This window comes from Callospermophilus lateralis, chromosome 11 (assembly GCF_048772815.1).
Source record: "Callospermophilus lateralis isolate mCalLat2 chromosome 11, mCalLat2.hap1, whole genome shotgun sequence".
In the NCBI taxonomy this organism is placed as follows: domain Eukaryota; kingdom Metazoa; phylum Chordata; class Mammalia; order Rodentia; family Sciuridae; genus Callospermophilus; species Callospermophilus lateralis.
In genome coordinates, this window is record NC_135315.1 from 22,108,812 (window position 1) to 22,121,395 (window position 12,584).

At 34.0% G+C, this 12,584-nt stretch overlaps 1 protein-coding gene across 1 annotated transcript in view; it reads left to right on the plus strand.

Moving 5' to 3' along the window:
• The first annotated feature begins 227 nt into the window (after nucleotides 1-227).
• Ikzf3 (IKAROS family zinc finger 3) overlaps nucleotides 228-12,584 on the plus strand; it is an 85,139-nt gene continuing 72,782 nt past the window's right edge. The window contains exon 1 of the mRNA XM_076869277.2: nucleotides 228-298. Coding sequence (XP_076725392.1) covers nucleotides 292-298 — 7 coding nt within the window. The 5' untranslated portion in view covers nucleotides 228-291. The remainder of the gene's footprint in view (nucleotides 299-12,584) is intronic.

The window sequence follows — 12,584 nt, forward strand, 5'->3', positions numbered from 1 at the left end:
CCTCGGGTTTGTCGTTCAAAACCGGCTGAAGGTGCGGAAACCTAGGGCGCTCGGCGGTGAAAGCGTCCTTTAAAGTCACCGCCAGCCAGCGCCGCTGTAACCCAGCGCACCACCGGGTCGCTGGCTCCGGGGGCCCCTTCAATCTGCGCCGACGCGGCGGCCAGATCCCGGGGACTCCCCGAGTCAGGAATCTCCCGCCAGCTGCGTGCTGCGTCCCGGCGACGGCAGGAGCACGTGGAGCGGCCGGGCAGCCAGAGCGGCTGCTCCAGACCTGCGGAGCCCGGCGGCGACATGGAAGGTGAGCCCCCAGCACACTTTTCTTGAGGGGTCTTTGAGGAGCTCTACCGGTGCACGCGGCAAAGTTCCTTCTGAATCTCGGTTTTGCTCCCAGTTATTTATTTTGTCAAAAGTAAATGTGAAGTATTTCAGAGGGCAAAGCGTGTCAGTTCTCATACATTCCCTCCCCCAACTTTGAAAAGTTATAACTTCTCCGCATTTGTTTCTTATGGGTTGTCAGACTCGAGGGGTCAATGCTAAGTTTGCAGAGGAAGAACATTTATGGGTCGTCCCTGAATTAGCAACAAACTTGGGGTAGAATAGAGCTTTGGGACGTTTCTTCTTCGTCCTTGGTCTCAATGTCCATTGTAATTAGGCTGATCGGAGTGACTTGTTCTGAATACAGAGACTACTTTTTTCTTCTATTATATGGAAAAGGTCCATTTTAAAGTTATTGTCACTTGAAGTTTATTTGGAATTCTATCTTCTAGTGAACCCTTATTTTACCCAAAGCACAAATCAGGTTCACATTAAGAGTTTCATTTGAATTGACTTGGAAGTCATAAAAGTATCCTTCCTGCTTAAAAAAAAGAAAAAAAAAATAGTAAGTACTTCCTTGGGGTAACGAAAATTAAACACTGCTATTGTAGACTCTTCAATAGTCTTTTCACCAAAAGTTTGAAAATGGCAGATGTGTCTCAACTTGGGGGAAGACGCTTATTTAGAAAAGGAGAATTTTAAAGAGTATTTATTCTGTTTAAAACTGAAATACTGACACAACTAATTGAAAGTTATTTTGGTAAATATGAGCATCATGGATATTTTCTTCCTAATAATCAAAGGATCTCTTATTGACAATGAACCTTGATCTTTGGCAGCTTTATTCTAGAGCATGTGAAATTATGAAAATATGATTATATATTTGGGACATAGATAAATATGTTAAAGCTTTGTTTCACAATATGATCAAGTGTAATAATACAGTCCTAAGTCATTAAATCCAGTACATGGATTTGCTTATGAAACTTTTTTACTGCCTTGGTCCACATAAACATTTTTTCTCTAAACAAATGCCAAATGATATAATTCAATGAACAGAATTATTTATTAAATAAAAACTCTTAAATAATCATTACTGAATAATGCTTCAAATGTTTTCTTGTGAAAATTTCTTTATGCTTTTAATTTTTGATATCAGGGTTTAGAAAATTACTTAAAAACTTTTGCACTATGAACATTTAAATAGTGGTTTATGAAGTGTAATTTTTAGCATGTAAAGGTTTCATTGGCCAAGAACAGTTAAAAAAAAAAAAAAGTTGGGTTGCTGTATTCTATGGAAAAAAGGAATTTTAAAAGCTCTCATGCTTTAATTATTACAAATAATTAATTTGTTTTGTGAAGTTATAAATCAGTACTCCACCACAGTTTTTCCTAGTTTTAATCATATCATTTATCAAGAATAAGTATATAAAATTGTGTAAATCCATAGAAACTGGAGTGTTTCTCTATAAATGTTATTGCTGAATTCATTTATTCAATGTGAAATAAAGAACCTAAACTACATGGTGTGTTTTAGGATACTGGTGTCCTAGCAGACTTTTAGGTAAACCTGATAAAGGTCCCTTTCTGAAGAGGAAAGGAATGTGTAAAATTTAATTCAGAATATATAGACTGTAAGTAAAAAAAGAGAATATGGATCAGTGGTTTTAAAAGGTTATGAATTTAGATGACTTTAGATTAAATCTATAGGTCCATAGACATAGATGGTGTATAGTATGCTTACTGCAAAAACTTAAACATTTAATAAAAAATAAAATATGATGATGTGTTTAGCTATCCTAATAGCAGGTCCTTGAGAACAGAGTAGTTGATGTAGTAAAGCATCTAGTTTCATTATAGTCACCCAAGATTGACTAATCTGTCTCATGTTTTTGACACTTAAATATTTTTATATCTTGATATTTTGGGTTCAGTCTAAGAATAGCATTTGACCTATAGCACATACCTTTCTTGGCGATGTAAGGAAGTAGAATATTTTATGGATTACCTTTATTTTCTGCCTAATTTGAAGGTTGAATTATTATACTGTAGTTTATCGTAAAGTGTAAGACTATATGGTCCATTTTTTAGTATATAAAATAGCTTTTCATTAATTAATATTTTACTTCATCAACAGAAATTTATTTATTTATTTATTTATTTAAAAATATTTTTTAGTTGTCAATGGACCTTTATTTTATTTATTTAAATGTGGTGCTGAGAATTGAACTCATTGCCTCACCCATGCCAGGCAAGCGCTGTATCACTGAGCCACAACCCCAGCCCCAGACATTTATTTTTATTGAAACTTTTTATGTTTGAAGATATTGGATGAAATAAGCTTTTGAAATAGAAATCTTGTCATGTAAAAATGAAAAGAGTTAATGCATGTAATAAACCAGGCTTGATAGCCTTTTTCTTTTCTCACAATATGTGACCCTAAATATTTTTTATCCAAAGACTCTTTATGTATCTCTAAATTTTAATATTTGTGTTATAATCTCTTATATTTGGTATGATTGGGAAATGATATGGCCCACAGGATGACTTTCACAGGTAATGATTGGTAGCTTTCTTGGTAGATTTTATTTTAATAATATTGGATCTTTCTGAGTATATTTATTGTACAGCCTTCTGCCTTATAAACAAGGTCCATAACAAATGACATTATCTCAGTAACTCTAGGTCCTTCGTCTATTAAGAATGTATTGTTATGCAGTTTGTTCTCACAGGGAGTTTTAAACTATGTAGAACTGAATAACCCTATACTAAATGTTTCTAGGTTATTGTGCAGTTTTATTTTCTCTCTCTCTCTCTCTCTCTCTCTCTCTCTCTCTCTTGTTATTAGCTTCTGCTTTTGACACATAGATTTTTTGTGGTAGCCATTTTTCATTTTCAGGTCCCTTTCCATGTTATAGATGGATATAGCCTGCAAATGGTGTTTCCTTGCCCCCTACTATAAGCATATAGAGGTTGAAATGGCAAAGTTTTATGGAACCACAATCACATAAGGCCATGAGGTGCTGGTAGAACACAGTTTTTCAAAATGTTGATTTGTGTTTCCTATGATTTAATACGCTATTTCACACTTTTATGACTTGTTGGTATTTTCACCCCATTCTCTATCTGGTAGTGCCTGCACATCTTTCAAGACTCTGCTCAGGCATCATCATGATGTCCTTCTTATGATGATTTCCCCTGTGCCTTCTATCCAGTCCCTCATCTCCCTTCACTTAGGTTAAGAGCCTCTCCCTTCTGTGTTTACCTCTACCACATTGTATTAAAATTATTTATTGATTTAAGCATTTATTTTTCCTCTGGTCTTTAGGCTTCTGGAGGGAGGGCAAGGACTGTTTTATTTTTGTATGCTCAGTGCCAGGGACAGTTGGTGGTGCATAGAAGATCCCTCAGAGTTTGTTGCATTCAATTAGGAAAATAAAGCTGTAAAATAATTTTCATTATGTTTATCATGATGCGTTTTGTCTAAATAATTTTTATGTGAATAGGATATCGGTGCTAGAGATTCTTTATCACATACTCAGTAATTTTTTAAAGTACTTAAATAAGATAACTGTAAAAAGTTTAAAAACAAAAATGTTACTGATTTTTTTTACTACATTGTCACTTAAAACCAAATATCAGTTATTAAATTTACATAAGCAGATTTAAGGATCACATATTAATTCATTAAAGTAAATTAGTAAGATATAGATGGCCCACAAAATCAGCATCAAGTTTTCCAGGGATACTTTTTAAATACATTACAGGTTGAGCATCTCTAATTCAAAATCTGAAACTTTTTGGCCAGATGGGGGGTGTGTACCAGGGGAATTAAGCCCAGGGGCGCTCAACCACTGAGCCATATCCCCAGCCCTTTTAACATTTTATTTTGAGACCAAGTCTCACTAAGTTGCTTAGGGCCTTGCTGAATTGCTGAGGCTGGCTTTGAATTTGTGATCCTCTTGTCTCAGCATCCTGAGTTGCTGGGATTACAATTTTTTTTTATCTTGGAATATGACACATACATAATGAGATACCTTAGGAATGGGACCAAAGTCTAAACAAAAAATTCATTTATGTTTCACATATACCTTACTACACATAGCCTGACTGATTTTACAGAACATTTTAAGTACTCCTGCATTTTTATTTTATTTTTTTTAGTTGTTGATGGACTTTTATTTTATTTACTTATTTTTATGTGGTGTTGAGAATGGAACCAGTGCCTCACATTTGTGAGGCAAGTACTCTACTGCTGAGCCACAACTCCAGCCCCTGCTCCTGCATTTTGACTTCTACAAGTCACACGAGGTTAGGGATGAGTGGTTAGGGATTAGCAGTTCATGTGAGAAGTGATGTCTATTTGAGAGAATATTAATTTTTGGTATATCAGAATAATTTCCTGTCAAAGTAGACATACAGAATCTGAGGAAATGAACAAAATATCACCCCCACCTACCTATAAATATTGCTTATAGATATGGAGGTACATTACTAATAGAAATTAATTTCTTCCTGTCTGAAAACTGAAATAAATTTTGATAATATTTAACAACTAATCCTTTTTGCTGTCATCTGTCTTTATCTCTGTAATCAACAATCAGTTGACCTCAACTTCTTACACTCATTAATAGTTGATTATATGCCTGTATACATGGTAGCTCTTCTCACAGATGTGCTTTAGAGCCTAATGTGATTTAAATTTTCATTTGATTTTCACATGACATTTCCATTTTAATGCATTGAAAACTATCAGTGTATAAATTTATCTTCTAATCTTAAAAATAGGACTTTTTTTTTTTGCCAACTCTGGAAAGAGTAAAATTTTATAAATGTGGCTTGAGTAAGATTGTGGATTCTTACTGATCTTTTCTCTCTTGTGTATATTTGCTCATATAAAATAATTTAACTAAGAATACTACCAGTTCTCCTGTTTCATATATGTAATAATCTAGCTCAGTAAAAGCTCAATTCAGGTGCTTGGAACATGCTTTTATTATCAGTATAATCATTTGCTCACAAACAAGAACATCCTGATTATATATATTATAAATCTTTTAAGTATTTATTATAGGGTTGAGTTCTTATCTGATTTTTGTGTTCAATATTCATTCAGAATTATGTATGTTAAATATCTTCAGTGATTCAACTTTCAAAGTTTACTTCCCTTTTTTCCCCACATGTCTGAAAATTGTTTAATTAAAAATTATTCTGGGCCTGGGATGTAGCTTAATTTCAGAGCACTTGCCCAGCATGCATGATTTGATCCCCAGCATCACACACACAAAAGAATTCTGAAATAATAAGGTGAAGCACTTTTTAAGAAAAATATTTTTAAGTTATCAATGGACCTTTATTTTATTTATTTATATGGGGTGTTGAGAATTAAACCCAGTGCCTCACACATGCTAGGCAAGAGCTCTATTATACCACTACAACCCCAGCCCAGGTGAAGCACTTTTAAGTGGTAAATTTTTTTATATGTGTGCATCTTCAATTTGTTCCATATTTGCAAATAAGACAAAATACAGAACTGATAAATGTGTTGAAACTGATGGATAAATCTAAACCTTTTTTGTGTGGTGCTGGAGATTGAACCTAGGGCCTCATGCATGCTAGGCAAGTACTCTCATGCTGAGCTATACACCCATCCCTGAAACTGATGGATATAGCTGCAGTTTTCATCCATAATTCAAAGTTTCTAGTTTTTGTTTATTTAAAGTCTTTTTGTTCTCGTAGTTTGACTTTTTAATAGTTATTATGTATATTATATGCTTTATCTGTTTATTTATGGTAAATCCATTTAAGATTTCATTTGAAAAAACAAAATGCCTCTTCTATAAAGGTTTTAAACTACTAGTATCAAAACTGTCACTTTCCTGCTAAACAGTCTTTGAAAGTCAGCATGGCTAAGATTCAGCAAGTTCGACAGAATGTATGACTCAATGAAATTAAACCTCTGGTCCCTAAAGCTAAACAACTACTTTTGTTACATGAATCATCTTAGCTCCATTTTGGTACTGTAGATATTATGCTATACCTTTCAAAGTTTGAGAAATAGATGGGCCAATAGCTTACAAGAAATATTTGTCTAAAGTAATGATGTGCCAATAAATTCAAGGGGGCTAAGAGAGAGAGAAATATTCATAACTGGTATAAACTACTGGTCCACTACAATTTTTGGTTTGCAAGTCATTTTAGCAGAACCAAAGGATTTATGAACCATCCTAATCAACACACTTCTGCTTGCTACTGTAAAGCAAAACCCCCTATAATTAATGAGAATATTTTTGTGAGTAGATGAAAGAATTAGGATGAGATAGCATTTTAACATTTTTCATGCATTATAGAAATAAAATTGTAAATCTGACAAACAAAAATTCACTATAAATAGACTCTTGGCATTTATGAATGTAACCAGCTGTTTTTGACTATTTGTGAATCACCCTGAAAGAACATAGTAATATGTGATAATTTGTAAATGTTGTAGCTTCTATAAAGATTAAGTGAGGGCTGAGGCTGTGCTCAGTGATAGAAACTTGCCTGACATGTGTGAGGCACTGGGTTTGATCCTCAGGACCGCATTAAAAAAATAAAATAAAATAAAGATTAAGTGGGATAATGTATAAAAAACTCAAATTAGTAGAATTAAGAAACCAGAATTCCCAAGCAAGTACATAGCTTCCAACTATGCCAAGCCAACAGCATAGTATGCACATCTCATTGAAAGGAATTTGGAGTTTCTCAAAGGACTCCGCAGATAACCATTGCAAACATCAATGACATAACATCCTAATTGCCTCAAACCTAAATAGCTAGAAATTTTAAATTTGATTTGGGGAGGGAGATACAGTCTATACAGTAGGACAAATAATGATTGAACCAGTTGATATTAAAAATTCATCTAGTGTCTATAGATCTTATAGCTACTATTATATTCCATGATACTTGTTGATTATATGATGGCTTTGAGGACATCATAATTAAACAAGAATTAGGATTAGACACAAAAACAAAACAAAATTTGTTTTTAGCAACGAAACACTCTCTTACACCAGAATCTTATATGGCACAGATGCATGTGTGGTGTTCCAGAGAGAGAGGGGAGGAAGCAAGAGACTACTGCTAGGCTTGCATTTCCTCTGCCAAAGATCACCACCTGTGGTGACCCTCTGGAATCCTAGAGTTCCATAGAATGGTCTGCTGATTCAGACCATTGCATGTTTTTGTTTGTTTTGTTTTGTTTTCCTACTGGTAACCTTATCTAGGCTTTCCTCTCTTGATTTATTTTGAGTATTGATGCCAGAATGATCCACATAAATATCAAGTTAATCCCCTACTCAAAGCCTATTTTAAGTATTCTTTAGTTGAGCATTGAAGATGCTCCACAGTGTAGCCTTTGGAAACTGTTCCAGCTGAATCCCTCATCCTCAGTGTTTTTATTCTAAACTGGTTGTGGTTCCTTGAACACCGACTTCATATTTTTCTAATCCTGTTCTTCCATTTTAACAAATCCAAAAATGAACTAATTTACTCTTCAAATCAATTTAATCTTCTGGCTTCCCAATTTTAATAGCCAATTGAAATTTTCACCCATTCATTATGGACTATCCCAAATACCATCTCTTTTAGAAAGTCACCCCTCATCCTAGGAAGATTTTGTTCCTTTGCTGAAACTTAGTGACATTTTGAGTCTGAGGACTACTAGACTCTTGCTCTGATCCAACTCATGTCTTCACGCATGCCAGAAAGCAATCTACCACTGAGCCACAATCCCAGCCCCTAAACATGAAGCATTTTTGCATGGTTTTAGTAAACTCTAATTTGTCTAGGATTTCAACTACCAGGTAGGTAAATTGAAGGAGGGTGATTTATTTATGTACTTTTGTTTGTTTAGTTCAGAACCAATACTTTATTATTTTTAATATTATTATTTTTGGTAGTGGGGATTGAACCCTAGAGTTCATTACCACTGAGCTACATCCCCAGCCCTTTTTATTTTTTATTTTGAGACAGAGTCTTGCTGAGGCTGGCCTTGAACTTGTGATCCTCCTTCTTCAGCCTCTTAAGTCCCTGGGATTATAGGCAGGCCATGCCCAGCCAGAGCCAATACTTTTACCATTGTTGGTGCAATTTGTATATTTCTGCATTTGGATATTTCATTCACAGTTATTCAACAAATACATTCGACTGTCTTATTCATTTTTTTTCCTTTGAAGGGTAAAAATTTTATTTTTGAGGAATTCATACTGCACATTTTCAAAGAGAGTCACATAAGAAAGCAAAAAATGTTATCCTCCCCTCATCCTAGAAATAAATAAGAAGGGCATAAAATTTCTTTTTAAATCATGATCAACTGTCTTATTCTGTCTTCTAAAATAATTGTGCTGATAAATTTATATTTTGAAATATGTATGTTTTATTATTTGATTTTCATTCATTTCATCTTTATAATTGGGGCCTTATTTTTTTTAAAGAAAATGGACATGTGTTGGTAGGCAATATTTAATTCACAATAGTAAAACATATTATAAGATACTGTTTTCTAAAAGATGGGTCTTGGTAAAGTTGAGAACCATCTGTTTTGGGTAAATAAGAGTTTCCTATACTACAAGAGACTAGTCACGGTTTAAATAAGATAATGTATATAAAATCACCTAGAATAATATTAGACATGAAGTTAGGGTCCAGCAAATGTTCAGTTTAGTTCAAAAGTCCTTTGTTAGTATTCTTTAGAGCCTTGCTAATCTAAATATGGCCTGTGGACAGCAGCATCAGCATCAATTGTAACACTAACCTAACAATTGTTGCAAATGCAAAAACTCAGACAAGACTTACTGAATCAGGATTTGCATTTTAAAACTATCCCTAGGGAATTTTTGTGCACATTAAAGTTTGATAAGCATTGTCCATGGTTTGAACAGTATCAGTGAAACCTATCAACACTCAGCACACGTGGCATCAGTGATGGATCATCTTCATATGTGGGTTTAGCACATGGTTTTTATTGTTTATATTTTCAAAGGTAGTTTAACAATGAAAGCTTTATGATATTTAATTTTGACTAATTTTGTACTACAACATTTATTACACAGTATAATTCAAAAAGTCAGAAAGTTTTATGCATTCTTTATTTAAAAATATTTATTGAATGTCTTTTTGTGCCATATATGCAAAATATAGGAAATACAGTGATGAATAAGCATTGGTCCTAGTGGAATTTAGTTAAGTAAAGAAGATAGACACAAAAATGAGTAATAACTGAATTAATTAAAATTATGCTAAGTGCTATGAAGGAAATAAAAAGAACACTAATATGGGGACTAATGTTAGAGGGAAGGGTTGGTGACTTCTAAAGGAAAGAGGTTAGATTTAGGAATTTGGTCATCCTTAGCACATAGATGATATTTAAGAAAAATTTTTTTTTAGTTGTAATAAAATACCTTTATTTTATTTGTTTATTTTTATGGGGTGCTGGGGATCAAACCCAGTGCCTCACACATGGTAGGCAAGTGTTCCACCACTGAACCACAACCCCAGCCCACATAGAAGATATTTAAAACCAAGAGAATGAATGGAAATCACTTAAAGAGAGGGGGATCAAGATAGGGCCCTGAGAAATTCCACATTTGGTCAGGTACAGGAGGCAGAATAGCAAAAGAGAAAGCAATCAGTGAGACAATGGGGAAACCAGGAGAGTGTGGTGTAACAGAATTCAAGAAAGGATATTCATTAAGAAGTAAGTGGTCAGTTATGTTGAACATGACTGAAAAATTAAGCAAGATGAGGACCAAAAGTGTGGGCTGGTTTGGGCCACAAAAGACTTTGTAGTGACCTTGACAAAAGTGGTTTCTGTGGAGTGATGGTTAAGAAACCAAATTAAAGTGGTTAAAACAGAAATGGGAATAGAGGAAGTAGAAACGTTGATAATGGACTGTTTTCCCCTAGAAATTCAGCTATAAGGTGAACAAATTAATGGGGCTGCTGTTGGAGGGAAATGTGGATCAAGAGGTTTTTTGTTTATTTGTTTTGTTTTATTTTCTGTAGATAAGTGGCATATATACTTCTATAGTTATAAGGGTATTGGGAAAAAAAGAGTAAAATAAAAACAGATTTTGAAATTCCAATTCTCAGGGAGATTCTGGAATTAACTATCACTGAAAATATCTTTATATTTAATTACCACATGACATGTATAAGTTAATTTTGTATTACTATAATGAAATACACAAGGCAGGCTACGTTGTGAAGAAAAGAGGTTTATTTAGCTCACAGTTTGGAGGGTTAAAGTTCAAGATTATGGAGCCCCATTGGTTAAGCCTCTGGGAAGGTGGTAGGTGGTATCACATCATGGTAGGAGTACGTATATGAGCAAGTGAACACATCTCAAACCAGGAAGCAGAAGAGAGGGGAGAGGTCAGGCTTACTCGTTTTTATAATCCTCCCTCCAGAACTACCAAAAGTGGGACAGAGGGTATGGCTAGAGCTACCTAGGACTTGCATGAGAACTGCTTTAATCCCTTTTCAGGGCAGTGCCCTTGATGACTCAAGGACGGACCTTCTACTAGGTTCCACTGTCTCTCAGTACCACTTCCTTGAGCACCAAGTTTCCAACACATGGGCCCTTCGGAGATACTCAAACTATATAAAACCATAGCATATAAATCACTGTCCTCACTATGAGAATTTTTAAGCTATATGGAGCCCATTCAGTGGGTGATTAGTACAGATATGATAAAAATTCTGTGAGAGAACCATAAGAAACTGTTCTCCAAAGTGGGAAGACATTGCCATTTGTGCTCAATAGATTTTTAAAAAATTAATAACATTTACAATAAAGTATGTTTTAACATATATAGTTGATTTTTTTTAACTTATATACAACCTTCAAAATCAAGGTATGGACCATCTCCCAGAAGGATTCCTTGTGTCTATTTATTGTTAATATCTCCTTTTGCTCCCAATTAAACACTTCAGACTTCTATTATCATAGATTACTTTTCTTAAATTCCATATAAATGGAATTAGATAAGTATGTACTTTTTTTTTTTTTTTACACATCTGGCTTCTTTTCCTTAACAGATTTTGAGATGCATCTGTGTTGTTATTGAATATGTGAATGTGCCACAATTTATTATTTCTCTGCTGTTGGACATTTGATTGTTTCTAGTGTTTAGCTATGGTATAAACATTCTTATATGTGTCTTTTGGTGGACATATACATTCATGCCTCTTGAATCTACATCTAGAACTAGCATTTCTGGGTCAAAAGGTAGGTATATGTTCAACTTTGATACATACTGCTGTAGTTTTCAAAGTAGTTGGACCAGTTTCCCTCCATTATCAATGTCTTGAGTGTTCTATTTGGTCCTCATCTTGTCAACACTTACTATTGTCGTCTTTTTAATTTTAACCATTGTGGTAGGTATGTAGTGGTACTTCCTTGTGATTTTAATTTGCATTTTCCTGATGAGTAATGACATTGAGTATCTATTCTTGTGTTTATTGGCCATTTGGATGTATTCTTTTCTGGTTATTTAAGTTTTGTTGTCAATGTTGTTTTAATTAATTGTCTCTTTTCTTACTGATTTTGTAAGCATTTTAAAAATACATTTTGGAGACATATACTTTTTTAGTTGTGTATTGAAAGTATTTTCTCCTAGTCTGTGACTTGCTTATTAATATATTTGATGAATAATAGAATTCTTAATCTTACTGACTAACTTATCAATTATTTTTCTTTTGTGATTAAGTGCTTTTGTGTCCTGTTTAAGAAATCTTTGCCTGCCCCAAGGACATGAAAATATCCTTTTAGGTATTCCTCTAGAAGTTTGATTGTTTAAAATTTTTAAATTATTTTTTAGTTGTAGTTGGACACAATACCTTTATTTATTTATTTTTATGTGGTGTTAAGGATTGAACCCAGGGCCCCGCATTTGCTAGGTGAGCACTCTATCACTGAGCCACAACCTCAGCCCTTGATTGTTTAAATTTTTACATTTAGGTCAATTACACACTTTAAATTATAGATTCTATTTTGACCCTAATTATTTTGTAACAAAAACTAGACATTTTACAGTTATAAAATAAAAAGTCTTAATTTGAATTTGATGGATTCAATTATTTTAGCACAAACATTTTTTCTTTTAAGTAACACTGACATAAAATGCCCATTCTTCCTTTTCTCTCTACATGATACGCACACACACACACACACACACACCAGAATTTTACAATGTTAGGGTAACTGACTTCTCATGGAAAAAGAT